The sequence below is a fragment of the Indicator indicator genome, chromosome 35 (genome assembly GCF_027791375.1).
Source record: "Indicator indicator isolate 239-I01 chromosome 35, UM_Iind_1.1, whole genome shotgun sequence".
NCBI classification, from domain to species: domain Eukaryota; kingdom Metazoa; phylum Chordata; class Aves; order Piciformes; family Indicatoridae; genus Indicator; species Indicator indicator.
The window spans coordinates 6,566,583-6,580,766 of record NC_072044.1 but is presented as its reverse complement, the minus strand read 5'-3'; the positions used below and the strand labels follow the sequence as shown (position 1 = coordinate 6,580,766).

General features: G+C 60.9%; 1 protein-coding gene across 1 annotated transcript in view; it reads left to right on the top strand.

Annotated features, from left to right (window-relative positions):
* The window catches only part of ITPR3 (inositol 1,4,5-trisphosphate receptor type 3), a 44,662-nt gene that overhangs the window by 17,447 nt on the left and 13,031 nt on the right, over positions 1 to 14,184 (top strand). The window contains exons 8-37 of the mRNA XM_054395839.1: positions 503 to 649; positions 966 to 1,061; positions 2,532 to 2,582; positions 3,159 to 3,301; positions 3,745 to 3,844; positions 4,127 to 4,287; positions 5,088 to 5,229; positions 5,462 to 5,623; positions 5,790 to 5,962; positions 6,074 to 6,193; positions 6,350 to 6,532; positions 6,617 to 6,868; positions 7,132 to 7,276; positions 7,391 to 7,538; positions 8,096 to 8,292; positions 8,425 to 8,554; positions 8,977 to 9,034; positions 9,205 to 9,370; positions 9,506 to 9,670; positions 9,879 to 9,947; positions 10,406 to 10,531; positions 10,702 to 10,824; positions 11,006 to 11,206; positions 11,609 to 11,860; positions 11,949 to 12,074; positions 12,314 to 12,439; positions 12,618 to 12,738; positions 13,456 to 13,640; positions 13,742 to 13,890; positions 14,000 to 14,108. Of these exons, the coding sequence (XP_054251814.1) occupies positions 503 to 649; positions 966 to 1,061; positions 2,532 to 2,582; positions 3,159 to 3,301; positions 3,745 to 3,844; positions 4,127 to 4,287; positions 5,088 to 5,229; positions 5,462 to 5,623; positions 5,790 to 5,962; positions 6,074 to 6,193; positions 6,350 to 6,532; positions 6,617 to 6,868; positions 7,132 to 7,276; positions 7,391 to 7,538; positions 8,096 to 8,292; positions 8,425 to 8,554; positions 8,977 to 9,034; positions 9,205 to 9,370; positions 9,506 to 9,670; positions 9,879 to 9,947; positions 10,406 to 10,531; positions 10,702 to 10,824; positions 11,006 to 11,206; positions 11,609 to 11,860; positions 11,949 to 12,074; positions 12,314 to 12,439; positions 12,618 to 12,738; positions 13,456 to 13,640; positions 13,742 to 13,890; positions 14,000 to 14,108 (4,326 nt within the window). The remainder of the gene's footprint in view (positions 1 to 502; positions 650 to 965; positions 1,062 to 2,531; positions 2,583 to 3,158; positions 3,302 to 3,744; positions 3,845 to 4,126; positions 4,288 to 5,087; positions 5,230 to 5,461; positions 5,624 to 5,789; positions 5,963 to 6,073; positions 6,194 to 6,349; positions 6,533 to 6,616; positions 6,869 to 7,131; positions 7,277 to 7,390; positions 7,539 to 8,095; positions 8,293 to 8,424; positions 8,555 to 8,976; positions 9,035 to 9,204; positions 9,371 to 9,505; positions 9,671 to 9,878; positions 9,948 to 10,405; positions 10,532 to 10,701; positions 10,825 to 11,005; positions 11,207 to 11,608; positions 11,861 to 11,948; positions 12,075 to 12,313; positions 12,440 to 12,617; positions 12,739 to 13,455; positions 13,641 to 13,741; positions 13,891 to 13,999; positions 14,109 to 14,184) is intronic.

Below are 14,184 nucleotides of genomic sequence, written 5' to 3'. Positions count from 1 at the left end.
GGATCCTCCAGGAAGCAGCTGGATGGGGATTGATTATTAGGAGCTTACAGACCCTGGTGCCCAGGAGCTGCACTCACCCCACATCCACTGCATCCTCCTCCCTGGGGTGGTAATGCCTGCAACACACTGGTGAGAGGAGCTCCTGCCCACTCCAGGGGTGTAAAACAGGCAGGGCTGCACCCATTGTACAGCCTGGGAAGGGAAAGCAGAGAGCAATGAGCTGCGTGAGTACATGTGGAGGGCAGAGTGCCCTTCCCTGGGATGAGAGGAGCCCTTGTGCTGCAGGTTTAGCACAGCTCAGGTAGGTAGGACTGGGAAGGTTGATGGTGCCCTGTAATGCTCAGGCTGCCATGGTCCTGCTCCTGCAGCTGGGAGCTGTGCTCTGTTCTGGACCACACGCAGCAGGGATCCCATCCCCAGTCAGGGCTGGGGGCGCAGAAAGAGCTACATCAGTCTGTAGGAAAAGCACCTCCCTGGGGCTCACCACTGTGTCCTGCTGCAGGGGGATGTGGTGAGGCTGTTCCACGCCGAGCAGGAGAAGTTTCTCACCTGTGATGAGTACAAGGGCAGGCTCCATGTCTTCCTCCGCACTACCCTCAGGCAGTCGGCAACCTCAGCCACCAGCTCCAATGCCCTGTGGGAGGTGGAGGTGAGCGGGGGGGGTGCTGCTGTGGGTGTCTGTGGCCTTCTGGGGTACCTCTGTAGGCTGCTGCACTTTCACTGGGGTGGGGGCAGCTGGAACCCTAGGATCATAGAATTGTTTGGCTTGGAAAAGAGCTTTGAGCTCATCCGACCCAGCCGTTCTCTAACTCAGCCAAGGCCAGAGCTAAGCCATGGCCCTCAGCACCTCAGCTCTGCCTCTTTTAAGCACTTCCATTGATGGTGACTCCAGCACCTCCCTGGGCAGCCTGTGCCAGTGCCTGTCCCCTGCATGCCACCAGCTGAGCTCTCCTCTGCTCTCCCAGGTTGTGCACCACGACCCCTGCCGCGGGGGCGCCGGGCACTGGAACGGTTTGTACCGCTTCAAGCACCTTGCCACGGGCAACTACCTGGCAGCAGAGGTAAGGGGTGAGCAGAGGGGCACAGAGACCTCCTCCTAGAGGCTGGTGCCATCCCTTGCAAAGACAGTGCCCTCCAGCCCTTAGCCAGGGAGGCAATGCTGGGCATTGCCTCTGGCCTTGCTCCAGTTTGCTTTTGGAGCCATCCTGCCCTGGTCGCTTCTCAGCTCAGAGGCAGTGGCCCTGGGGCTGTGACCATCACCACCCTTTGGCCTTCCCCCGGAATTCCCCCCTCCTATTTGGACCACTTGTCCAAAATCCATGTCCCAGCTCCCTCCTCTCCTGGCCCACGGCAGTGGGAGTTGGTGCCTGGGGTTGTCCTCTGTGCTCAATCCAGGCCAGGTGGCTGCACCAACACCTCCTGGAATGATGGAAGTGGGAGAGAACTCCTCCTGCTGTGTTTAACTTGTCCTGATCAGCCTTTGCCCATCCTCATCCTCTGCTCTGCAGCAGCATCCAGGGCTGTCGTTGTCTAGGGAGCGTGTGGGCAAAATCTGGGACTGGAACCATCAGTTGCCAATTTTTTTTTTACTGCCATTTAAGGGCAGCTCAAGATTGGCACAAAGAGGCCACCACAGCTTTCTGTGATACTAGTGATCTATCAGGACCAAGGGAAAGACATTGTTACACCTGCTGCCAGGGGAGCAGGCATGTACTAGGGAGCATTTTGGTGCACCATGTGCCAAAGGTGCTCCCTAGCTGGAGAAGACAACCAAAAGCAGCCCCCAGGGCTCCTTCCACCCCTGCAGGATGGAAAAGAGCAAATACTGGGGCCCTGAAATGGCTGCTTTCAACCAAAAGACACTCAGATGACATCTGAAGAGGAAAGAAGGTCACAGAATGGTGCCTATCTGGTGCTGCCCAGCTTGTGTGGCTCACTGAGACCTCAGCCTAGGGCCTGCAGGGAGTTGCAGCAAGAGCTCCTCTCACTGCACCAGAGCCCCTGCTCCCAGGCTCACTCCGTCCTGCTCCATGCTGCTGGTTATGGGTCATGCCCTCCAGCCCCAGCTGGGCAGTTTCTTCTCTCTGTGACAGAATCACAGAATGGTTTGGCTTGGGAAACCCCTCTGAAGTCACCCAGTCCAACATCAACCCAACCCCACCATGGCCACCAAACCATTGCCCCAGGTGCCATGGCCACAGGTTTCTGGAACACATCCAGGGATGGGGACTCCACCACCTCCCTGAGCAGCCTGTGCCAATCTCTGACCACTCTTGCAGCAGAGAATTTTTCCCTTGTCTGCAACCTAACCTTGCCCTGGCACAATTTCAGGCCATTTCCTCTCCTTCTATCACCTGTTAGTAGTGACTGACACCCCCCACTCCCCTCACTCCAACCTCCTCTCAGGTGCTGTTTGTTAGGTGCTGCGCTGAGGAAGGCAGGAACAGAGACAACCTCCCCGTGCCCAGGGTTCTGGAGGGGCTGAGGGGGAGGGCTGCAGCTGTCTCTCATCTCCCTCTTTAACTTTTCAGGAAAACCCAAGTTATAAAGGAGACGTGGCTGAGCCCAAAGCAGTGCCCACGGTGAGCTGTGTGCAGCCTCGCTGGCAGGAACGCTGCTGCCACTGCCTGCGCCCACGCCAGCTCTGCACCACTGCTGAGAGCAGGGAAATGCCCCAGAGCAGAGCCCACCCCAGGACAGTGCCCTCCCATGCTGTGCCACCGGATCCTGCTCGGTGCCAAGGTTGTGACCCGAGGCTGTCCTGCTGCCCAGCAGCACATCCCTGTGCCCTGCAGAGCAGCCTCCCTGTGTCCTCCTTGCCAGAGGACCCTGCCAGAATCTGCTGGAGGGGTCCTGCTGCATGCTGGATCCCCAGGCCGCGGGGAAGTGCTGGTAGAAGAGATTTGGAGTTGGAGGTTGTGTTTTTTTCTCTTGGTGAGGTCTGGAGCAGGGCTGTCCTCCTAGCTCAGGTGCCTCATGCCCTGCTTGTGCTCTTGCAGCCTCTCAAGCATCTCCGCACTGCCAGGCTCAGCGCAGGGTCCGAGCCAAAGCTTCTGCTGTGAGCGTGGCTGCTGCTGTGCCCTCCCAGGCCCTGTGCTCAGGGAGGTTGGGCTCTGTGGGTGCCCCACGCCAGGCTCACAGCTGCTTTCCTGGCACAGGGGGGCAGCAGCCGTGCCAGCCGCCGGAACACAGGGGAGAAGATCAAGTACCGGCTGGTGGCCGTGCCCCACGGCAATGACATCGCCTCCCTCTTCGAGCTGGACCCCACCACGCTGCAGAAGACAGACTCCTTCGTGCCACGGTAGGGGGAACACCTCCCACCAGCCCAGGCTGCTCAAAACTTCATCCAGCCTGGCCCTGAACACCTCCAGGAGGAGGCATCCACAGCATCTCTGGGCAGCCCCTTCCAGTGTCTCACCAGCCTCGTACTAAAGAGCTTCTTCCTAATGCTCAATCTAAATCTAATGCCCAATCTAAATCTTCCCTGCTCTAGTTTCAATCCATTCCCCCTCCTCCTGTCACTCCCAGCCCTTGTCAGAAATCCTTCCCCAGCTTTCTTGCAGCCCCCTTCAGGTATTGGTGTGGGGAGGGGTAAGGGAGGGGCTGGGATGAAGCAGGGAGGCTCAGCTGTGTGCTGTGGAGCTTTGGCAAGTCTGCTCCTGCAGGGGCGGTGCTGGGGGTGCCCCTGCTGTGTGCTGGGGGTGCCCCTGCTGGGATTGCTCACCAGGACCCTGCTGTTGGCAGGAACTCCTATGTGAGGCTGCGTCACCTCTGCACCAACACCTGGATCCAGAGCACCAATGTGCCCATCGACATCGACGAGGAGAGACCCATCCGCCTGATGGTACGGCCCTGCTCCAGCACCCCCTTCCCACCCAGCACCCAGCCTTCACCCTGAGACCAAAGTGCCCTGGCAGTGCAAGGCGGTGGATGGACACCAGCCTAGGCCCCCCCCACCAGGAGCCTAGAGACCACCCCAGTAACACCTAGGGCCCACCCCAGGAGCCTGGTGCCCAGTCTGGCCCTTCTGATGGGCATGACCTGGGTCCCTGGGTTGGTGGCAGGTGCTGGGGACGTGCCTAGCATTGCCCTGTCTGTGTGATGCTGCTTCCCCATTGCTCCCCAGCTGGGCACATGCCCCACCAAGGAAGACAAAGAAGCCTTTGCCATCGTCTCCGTGCCCGTGTCCGAGATCCGGGACCTGGACTTTGCCAACGATGCCAGCTCAATGCTGGCCAGTGTGGTGGAGAAGATGAACGAAGGTTTCCTCAGCCAGAATGACCGGAGGTAAGCCCACAGCATCACAGTGTGGCAGGGGCTGGAAGGGACCTCTGGAGATCATCCAAGTCCAAGCTCCCTGCCCAGGCAGGGTCATCCAGGGCAGGTCACCCAGGAACAGGGCCAGGCAGGGTTTGGATGTCTGCAGACACTCTCTGGGACATGAGGCCACGTTGGGTTCCTCCAAGGGCTTTGCAGCATGGCTGCAGGATGAGGCCCTGCCTGGTTCTGGGTGCCAGCCCTGTCTTGTTTTTCTACCCACAACCTAAACCCACCCCTGCTGCTCCCGGCAGCCTGGCGAGGAAACCAGATAAGGCCATGGCTGCTCCAGCCCCTCCTTTGCTGCTAGAAAAATACTCGAGGGGCTGGGAGCTGGCCCCAGGGCAGGGGCAGCAGGGTTAGTCACGGGGTTATTTTTAGCTGGGTGGGTTCTTGGTGCTTCCTGAGCAAACACAGATCCCCACGGGACAGAGCAAGCTGCTTCCGCCCTGCCAGCTGCCCCACATGGGCCCCATGGAGGTGACTGAGGGGGCAGAGGTGGTTGGTGCCAAAGCCCCAACGTGGTTCAAAGCAAAGCCCCTGGTGCTGACCCTGGCACGGAGAGTTTCCTCAGGAGCCATGGGGGCTGTCACAGCTCCTGCCCCATGGCAGCCATTAACCTCCAGCAGCTTCCCTGGCAGGGTCCTGAGCCCTGAGCCTGGGCTCGTGGTTCTCCTCCACAATATGCCAGGACCTGAGTCTGGGTGGGCTGCATGGGATGGGCAAAGAGAAGCTCTGTCTGGAGTGTCCTCCCCTGTGACCCTGTGCAGGTTTGTGATCCAGCTGCTGGAGGATTTGGTCTTCTTCGTCAGCGACGTTGCCAACAACGGCCAGAACGTGCTGGACATTGTGGTAACCAAACCCAACCGCGAGCGGCAGAAGCTGATGCGGGAGCAGAACATCCTGAAGCAGGTCAGTGGCTCTGTGCTCCTGCATCTGAGCTCCTGTGGATGTGTCCTGCTCTGCCCAGGGCTGTGCTGGAGGGCAGGGATCTGGAAATCCCTATGGAAAAGGCGTGGCTGGTCTGTAGCTCCTGCCCCAGAGATGCACCAAGGCCTCCTGGCAAGCGTGGCCAGTGTCCAGCCACACGTGGGGTGATGGTGTGGAGGGGGACACAGCAGTGACCATCTCTGCTTTTGGGCAGATCTTTGGGATCCTGAAAGCCCCTTTCAAGGACAAGGGTGGGGAGGGGCCCCTGGTGCGCCTGGAGGAGCTGTCAGACCAGAAGAATGCTCCCTACCAGTACATGTTCCGGCTCTGCTACCGCGTCCTGCGCCACTCCCAGGAGGACTACCGCAAGAACCAGGTGCATGGGCAGTGGCCCCGCCCCGCCCCACCCTATCGCACCCCATCCCATCCCACCCCCTGTTGCCAGGCCTCTGGGGGGCGGCCAAGGTCTGGGAGGGGCAGGGGGAGGCTACGGGACGCCGGCAGCAGCCCTGCAGCACTCACCAGCTGCATGCCCACCCCAGGAGCACATCGCCAAGCAGTTCGGCATGATGCAGTCCCAGATCGGCTACGACATCCTGGCCGAGGACACCATCACGGCACTGCTGCACAACAACCGCAAGCTGCTGGAGAAGCACATCACCAAGACCGAGGTGGAGACCTTCGTCAGCCTGGTGCGCAAGAACCGCGAGCCACGGTGCGTGCCCAGGGGGCGGGGGTCCCTGTGGGGAGGGCGTGGGGCCTGGGGCACAGGTGAGGAGAGCCCCCTCGGTCCCTCTCTTCACAAGGAGCTGTTTCTGCTGTGCAGGTTTCTGGACTACCTCTCGGACCTGTGTGTGTCCAACCACATTGCCATCCCTGTCACCCAGGAGTTGATCTGCAAGTGTGTACTGGACCCCAGGAACAGCGACATCCTCATCAAGACAGAGTGAGTGCCAGGGGCACAGAGCCAGTGCCAGGGGCAGCAGGCTGCCACCACCACCCCGGGCTGCTGCCTGGCTCCTGCCTTCCGCCAGCTCCCGCAGTGTCCCCAGTGCCACTCCCCACGGGCACCGTCCCCAGCTTTGCCCCTGGTGTGCCCCAGGCTGAGGCCAGTGAAGGAGATGTCCCAGAGCCACGAGTACCTCAGCATCGAGTACTCGGAGGAGGAGGTCTGGCTCACCTGGACGGACAAGAACAACGACCACCACGAGAAGAGCATCCGGCAGCTAGCACAGGAGGCGCGGGCAGGCAATGCCCACGATGAGAACATCCTCAGCTACTACAGGTGACCGGCCTGGGGCATCCTCTCTCCTCAGGAGGGTGTGAAGGTTGCCTGGCCTCACTCCCTCTCCCCCTCATCCCTGGGCAGGTACCAGCTGAAGCTCTTTGCCCGCATGTGTCTGGACCGCCAGTACTTAGCCATCAAGGAGATCTCCCAGCAGCTGGGTGTGGACCTGATCTTCCTCTGCATGGCAGACGAGATGCTGCCCTTCGACCTCCGGGCATCCTTCTGCCACCTCATGCTGCACGTGCACGTGGACAGGGACCCCCAGGAGCTGGTGATGCCTGTGAAGTTTGCCCGGCTCTGGACAGAGATCCCCACAGCCATCACCATCAAAGAGTGAGGCCCTGGGGCTGCCCTGGCTTTGAGGTGTAGCAGCAGCTGGGGGTGGCAGATGCCACCTCGTCTAGGGGCTGCCTTGCCTTTAGCAGGAACTGGGAGGGGGCATTTGGGGAATGGCTTTGGTGGGTGCCAGCCTTCAGAAGGAAGTGGGCTCCAGGGCAGTCATGGCTCTGCTGGCTCAGCAGCTGCCTGGGCAGTGCCCCTTCCAGGCTGGGTGTGTGGAGCACCACCGAGCTCAGCACCACTATCGTCCCTGGCAGCTATGATTCCAACCTCAACACCTCCCGTGACGACAAGAAGAACAAATTTGCCAGCACCATGGAGTTCGTGGAGGACTACCTGAACAACGTGGTGAGCGAGGCCGTGCCCTTTGCCAACGAGGAGAAGAACAAACTCACCTTTGAGGTGAGTCCTGCCCCTGGCACCGGCTGCCCCTGGTTGCACCCCTGTGCCCCCTGCCCGTTCATCCTGCGTGTCGTGGAGCACAACAAGGTCTGGAGCTGCCCTGTCCCTCCCCAGGTTGTCAGCCTTGCCCACAACCTCATCTACTTCGGCTTCTACAGCTTCAGCGAGCTGCTGCGCCTGACACGGACGCTGCTGGGCATCATCGACTGCGTGCAGAACCCCCAGCTGATGGTGCAGGCAGTCTACAGTGACGAGATGGCAGGTGGGTCCCTGCCCCACCAGCAGGAAGGCTCTGCCCAGTGCTTGCCAGTTTGGGCTGCGAGCAGACGAGGCAGTGGTTGGCTGGCAGGGAGGCTTTGGCTGGCTCTGCAGCAGGAGGCAGGGAGATCACAGGACTGAGCAGGTTGGAAAAGACCTTCGAGATCATCAAGTCCAACCTCCCACCCAACACCATCTAATCAGCTAACCCATGGCACTGAGTGCCTCATCCAGTCTTATTTTAAACACTTCCAGGGATGGTGACTCCACCACCTCCCTGGGCAGCACATCCCAGTGGCCAATCTCTCTGGGAAGATTTTCTCCTTAACATCAGCCTAAAGCTCCCCTGGCACAGCTTGAGACTGTGTCCTGTCCTTCTGTCAGTGGGAGAGGAAACCAGATGCTGAGCCCTTGGCTGTGGCAGAGAAATGGCCAAACCCTCCTCCTCCTCTTCCTCCTCTGCTCGACAGCTGGCACGGCCCAGGCTAAGGGAGTCCTTCAGTGGTCCTCAGCCACCTCCCTTCCCCCTGCACTGACTCTGCCCCCTGTGGCTGTCTGTAGGGAAGAACGTGCGGAGGTCCATCCAGGGTGTGGGGCAGATGATGTCCACCATGGTGCTGAGCAGGAAGCAATCCATCTTCAGTGCCCCCAGCCTCAGCACTGGCACTGCCCCTGAGCAAGTCGACAGAGGGAGGAGCATTGAGAATGAGAACATTGTGGTGATGGAGACCAAGCTGAAGATCCTGGAGATCTTGCAGGTTGGAGCTCGTGGGGAGGGGGGAGCAGTGTGGGGCTGGGGGGTGGGGGAGCTATGGGTTTCTGGTACAAGGAGGCAGCTGGCAGGGGGAGGGGGCACTCACCTGGGCTTTGTGCTTCTTTGCTGCTGCCAGTTCATCCTGAACGTGAGACTGGACTACAGGATCTCCTACCTGCTCTCAGTCTTCAAGAAGGAGTTTGTGGAGGTCTACCCCATGCAGGACAGTGCAGCTGATGGGACAGCTCCAGCCTTTGACTCCACAAGTAACTCTTCCCCTTTGCTCCTGCTGCTCCTCCAGCTCTGCACACCCCCCAGGCTGGGGACACAGAGGTGGTGAAGGTGACCGTTCCAGCAGCTCTGCAGCTACTGCTGGTGCTGGCAGGGAGCTGGGCAGGGGTTGGAGGTGGTGCAGATGGGATGAGCTGTCCAGCATCCAGTGAGAGATACTGGGACAGCTTGCCCAGAGGTGTGGTTGAGGCTCCACTTGAGGCCAAACTTGATGCTCAGGTTGGGGGTGTCCCTGCTGGCTGGAGGGGGATTGGACAAGATGTCCCTCCAGCCCAGTGCAATCTGTGATCCTGACTCTGTGGATGCTCAGGGCAGGCCTCAGGAAGCTGGGCAGGTTGTGCTGATGCCCAGGGCCCACACTGGCCACCCCTTTCACCTCCCCTTCCTCCCCCTGCAGCCGCAGCCATGAACCTGGAGCGCATCGGGGAGCAGGCAGAGGCCATGTTCGGCGTGGGGTGAGTCCCTGCCCGCTCCGCCGCATTGCCAGCTTGGCCATGGGGCTCCTCCTCTCCTGGCCACGCTGCTGAGGCTGAAAGCTGCAGGTGATGAGGAAGATGAAGCTCTAGAGGCCAGCTGTCCCCATCAGCCCCTCGGGGGACTGAGCGTGGCTTTGTCCCGGCCGCAGGAAGAGCAGCAGCATGCTGGAGGTGGACGACGAGGGCGGGAGGATGTTCCTGCGGGTGCTGATCCACCTGACCATGCACGACTACCCCCCGCTCATCTCCGGCTCCCTGCAGCTCCTCTTCAAGCACTTCAGCCAGAGGCACGAGGTCCTGCACACCTTCAAGCAGGTAACCCTGCTGGGATGTGGCTCTGGACTTGCCTGGTTGGGTCCCAGGTTGCTCGGATTTCCTTGGGGGACCTGGGAGAGGAGCGGAGTGGGGATCGTGCCCCCAGACTGGGAACCCCTGGGAATGTCACTGCAGGTTCAGCTTCTGATCTCAGCCCAGGATGTGGAGAACTACAAAGTGATCAAGTCAGAGCTGGACAAGCTGCGCACCATGGTGGAGAAATCAGAGCTGTGGGTGGACAAGAAGGGCAGCAGCAAAGGGGACAATGCAGTGGAGGGCAACAAGAAAGAGAAGAAAGAGGTAAGAGCCCTGAGCAGGACTCTGGGCTGGGAGAGGATTGGGGAGCAGAGGTGCAACTGGCTTCAGTCCAGAACCTAGCACCTCTCCATGGGCCATGCGCTACCTCCCTGGAAGAGGAGGGTCAGGGAAAGTCCTGCAGGCTGCAGAAATATCTCCAGGCTTTGGAGAGGTGCAGTGGGAGCCTGGTGCTGTTCCTGTCCCCTTGCAGCATGCTGCTGATGAAGAAGTCATTGCTCAGGGAGAGAAGAGCAGTGAGAACTATCAGATAGTCAAGGGGGTAAGTGAGACCAGATCCTGCCCCCAAGCCTGCTCCTGAAGCCACCCCCAGTGCTGTCCCTCAGCCTGGGTTGGCACAGGGGCACCAGCCAGAAGGGAAGGGCTGAACTCAGGGAGGGGGATTTCCCAACTCTCCTGTGGTTCCATAGAAATGAGTCCATGCCAGGGCTGGTTCCTTCCAGCTCAGCACCAGGAGGAGCCCTGTTCTGTCCCCAGGGCTTGTGGGGGAGCCTGGCACTGTGTGGGCTGGAGTTGGGAGGGTTGGTGATGGGTATGAGCCATCTCTGCATGGCACTGCCAGGAGGGTTCTGAGGAGGGTGCTGAGGTCTGCAAGCAATGCAGGGAGCACCTGGGTTGATGGAGGGAACACCTGGACTGCAAGCAAGCCCCCAGTGCTGGTGGCCACCCTGGTGGGCTCCCAGGCTCAGTTGCCCTCTGGCATGGTCCTTCTGCCCCCAGATCCTGGAGAGGCTGAACAAGATGTGTGGGGTTGGGGAGCAAGTGCGCAAGAAGCAGCAGCGGCTGCTGAAGAACATGGACGCACACAAAGTGATGCTGGACCTGCTGCAGATTCCTTACGAGAAGGTAAGTGGGCAGGGCTCAGTGCTCCTGCAGTGCCCAGGGCAAGGGGCAAGGAATGTCAGCACCTCCCTGCATGGCAGAGTCCTGCAGCTGGGCAGGGCAGGGCAGGAGGGGCATCGCCCTGCTGCTGCTCCCCACCACGCTGAGGGCTTCTCCTCTCTGCTCATCCTCAGGGCGATGCCAAGATGATGGAGATCCTGAAATTCACTCACCAGTTCCTGCAGAAGTTCTGTGCTGGCAATCAGGAAAACCAGGCCCTGCTGCACAAACACCTCAACCTCTTCCTGACCCCGGGGGTAAGGAGAGGGGACCGAGGGGTGGCGGCAGGCAGCAGCACAGGGAGGGACTTCAGCCCCACCCCTGGGGCTCAGAGCAAGAGATACCAGCGGGGAGAGCCTGGGGGAGGAGGGGCAAGGGCAGGAGGGGAGGCTGCCCCTCACAGCCCCCCAGGCTGACTGTGCCTCCCTGGCCCCACAGCTGCTGGAGGCCGAGACCATGCAGCACATCTTCCTGAACAACTACCAGCTGTGCTCGGAGATCAGTGAGGCGGTGCCGCAGCACTTCATCCACTGCGTGGCCACCCATGGCCGCCACGTCCAGTACCTCGACTTCCTGCACACCATCATCAAAGCCGAGGGCAAGTACGTCAAGAAGTGCCAGGACATGATCATGACCGAGGTGAGCAGCTCTGCCCCCAGCCCCTACGGCACTGGCACAGGGTGCAGGGGGCATGGCTGCCGGCACATGCGTGGTTGGCTTCTCCCTTGCGGAAAAGCCTTCCAAGCCCTGATGGCTTCTCCCTGGGGCAGGAAGGATCTGCAGGACCCGAATCATAGTTTTGTTTTGGCTGGAAAAGGCCTCTGAGATCATGGAGTCCAACCAAGCCTGGTGCTAATGCAAGGGCCAAGATCCCATAGCCCCTTTGGAGTCCCACAGGATGTGATTTTTGATGCCCTGCTTTGCTCAGGCAGTGCCCTTCCACCATTCCCCAGCTGCTGCCCCCTGCTGCCTTCCACACCACTCCTGCAAGGTTCCTGACCCTCCTTCTCCAGAGTGCTGAGCACTGCCCCTTCCCTGCAGCTCACTAACGCTGGGGACGATGTGGTGGTTTTCTACAACGACAAAGCTTCCCTGGCCACCCTGCTGGAGATGATGACAGCAGCCAGGGATGGGGTGGAGGAGAACAGTCCCCTGATGTACCACATCTCGCTGGTGGACCTGCTGGCTGCCTGTGCCGAGGGCAAGAACGTCTACACCGAGATCAAGTGCACCTCCCTGCTGCCCCTGGAGGATGTGGTGCGGGTGGTGACACACGAGGACTGCATCACCGAGGTATGGGGTGCCCAGGGCAGTGCCAGGGGCTTTGCTCTGATTGCCTTCTCCTGGCAGCACCTGAGGTCCACACCCCCTTCCCCGGCAGGTGAAGATGGCCTATGTGAACTTTGTCAACCACTGCTACGTGGACACAGAGGTGGAGATGAAGGAGATCTACACCAGCAACCACATCTGGACTCTCTTTGAGAACTTCACTCTGGACATGGCCCTGGTGCGTGGGGAGGGCTGGCAGGAAGGGGCACAGCAGCCGTGGCTGTGCTTGGGGACAGGTCAGTGCCACGGAGGCTGCCTGGGGAGCCAGGAACAGGACCCAAGCACTGCAGAGTTGTGTGGCAGCCACAGCCTTCCAGCACAGACCCAGGGAGCTCTGCCACATCCTTTGGCTCAGCGAGGTGCCAGCAGCAGGCTGCCAGGCTGCAGGTGCCAGCAGCTGCCTGCTTGCCCCCACAGATGTGCAAGAAGCGTGAGAAGAGGCTGCCGGATGCGGCACTGGAGAAGTATGTCCTGAGCGTGGTGCTGGACACCATCAGCGCCTTCTTCAGCTCCCCCTTCTCTGAGAACAGCACCTCCCTGCAGGTCTGCACAGCACCTGCCTGGGCTCCCCCAGCACCTGGGCTAGGCACAGCCCCTGCCTGGGCTCCCTCAGCCCCCAGCACCTGGGCTAGGCACAGCCCCTGCCTGGGCTCCCTCAGCCCCCCAGCATCGGGGCCAGGTACAGCCCCTGCTGATGCAGGCTACCTGCTGTCTCCCTCAGACCCACCAGACCATCGTGGTGCAGCTCCTGCAGTCCACCATGAGGCTGCTGGAGTGCCCCTGGCTGCAGCAGCAGCACAAGAGCTCGGTGGAAGCCTGCATCCGGACGCTGGCCATGGTCGGTAAGGAACCCTGCCAGGGTCACCTCCTGCTCCCCACTGACCAGGAGGATGAAGCCTCCCACCCTTGGCTGCTCCAGCAGTGAGCCAGAGCCACCATCCCCCTGTGGGGCTTGGCAGGGTGCCCCTGGGAGAAGCTGCTGGCTGGGAACAGGGAGGTTTGGCTCCAGGATGAGCTTTCTTGGAGCTCCAGCTGCAGGCGTGAGCAGGGTGGCCTGGGGGAAGCTGAAACCTGGGCTTGGTGGGGAGATCCCTGACGTGTCCCTGCTGGTGAAGGATCTGGAAACAAAGGCAGCATTGATGGTGGTTTTCCCTGGGCAGGACTTTGCCTGAGCCTGAGCCTGAGCCAGGCTGAGGGCTGTTATCACTGAGTCACCCTGTGGAAAGGATTGCTCTGGTCGGATCTGGGTGGGGAGTTCCCTCCAGCTGCAGGCAGGGTGCTGACAGTGACTCCCGGATGGGCTTTCCCAACCCTAAATCTGGAGCTGCTTCCTCTTCCCATCCCAGGCTGGGCTGGGCAGGCCATGGGCAGTGGTGCACTGAGTGGGAAGGAGTGGATGGAAAGACTCAGCCCCTCCCTAGCCTGGATGTAACCCAGATCTTCTCTGGTGCCAATGAAGGGCTGGTGAAGGGGTGCCCAGCCCGGGGCAGTTGGTAGTGCCCAGCTGGTGAGGCAGGCTGTGCCATGGCCGTCCCCAACCCCAGCCCCCTGTCCCGCAGCCAAGAGCCGCTCCATCGCGCTGCCCATGGACCTGGATGCCCACATCAGCTCCCTGCTCAACAGCAGCTCCAGCAGCACTGTGCCCAGGAACACCTCCAGCTACAAGACAGCCACTCGGAGCTTCCCCCGAGTCTCCACCACCCCCAACCAGTGGGACTACAAAAACATCATAGAGAAGCTGCAGGTACGGGGCAGGGGGCAGCGGTGGCACAGGTGGACAGCAGGAAGGCCCCGGGGGTCCTTCTGCCCTGCTGGTGGCCCTGAGGCAGTGTGCTGTGACTGCAGGACATCATCAGCGCCCTGGAGGATCGCCTGAAGCCGCTGGTGGAGGCTGAGCTGTCGGTGCTGGTGGATGTCCTGCACCGGCCAGAGCTGCTCTTCATGGAGGGGACGGAGGCCTTCCAGCGCTGCGAGAGTGGAGGCTTCCTGTGCAAGTGAGGGGCTCCGCCTGGGGGCTGCTGCAGGGGCTGGGGGCCTGCAGCCTGGGGGATGATGAGGATGGTTCCTTCCTGGCTGTGTGTGATGGTGGCTCTGCTGTGCCAGGCTGGTGCAGCACACTAAGGACCTGATGGAGACAGAGGAGAAGCTCTGCATCAAGGTGCTGAGGACACTGCAGCAGATGCTGGTGAAGAGGAACAGATATGGCGAGAGGGTGAGCACCACAGCCCCATGGCACCATCCCCAGCCCTGCCCCTCATCACCCAGGCTGACAGTGCCCTCCCTCCCTC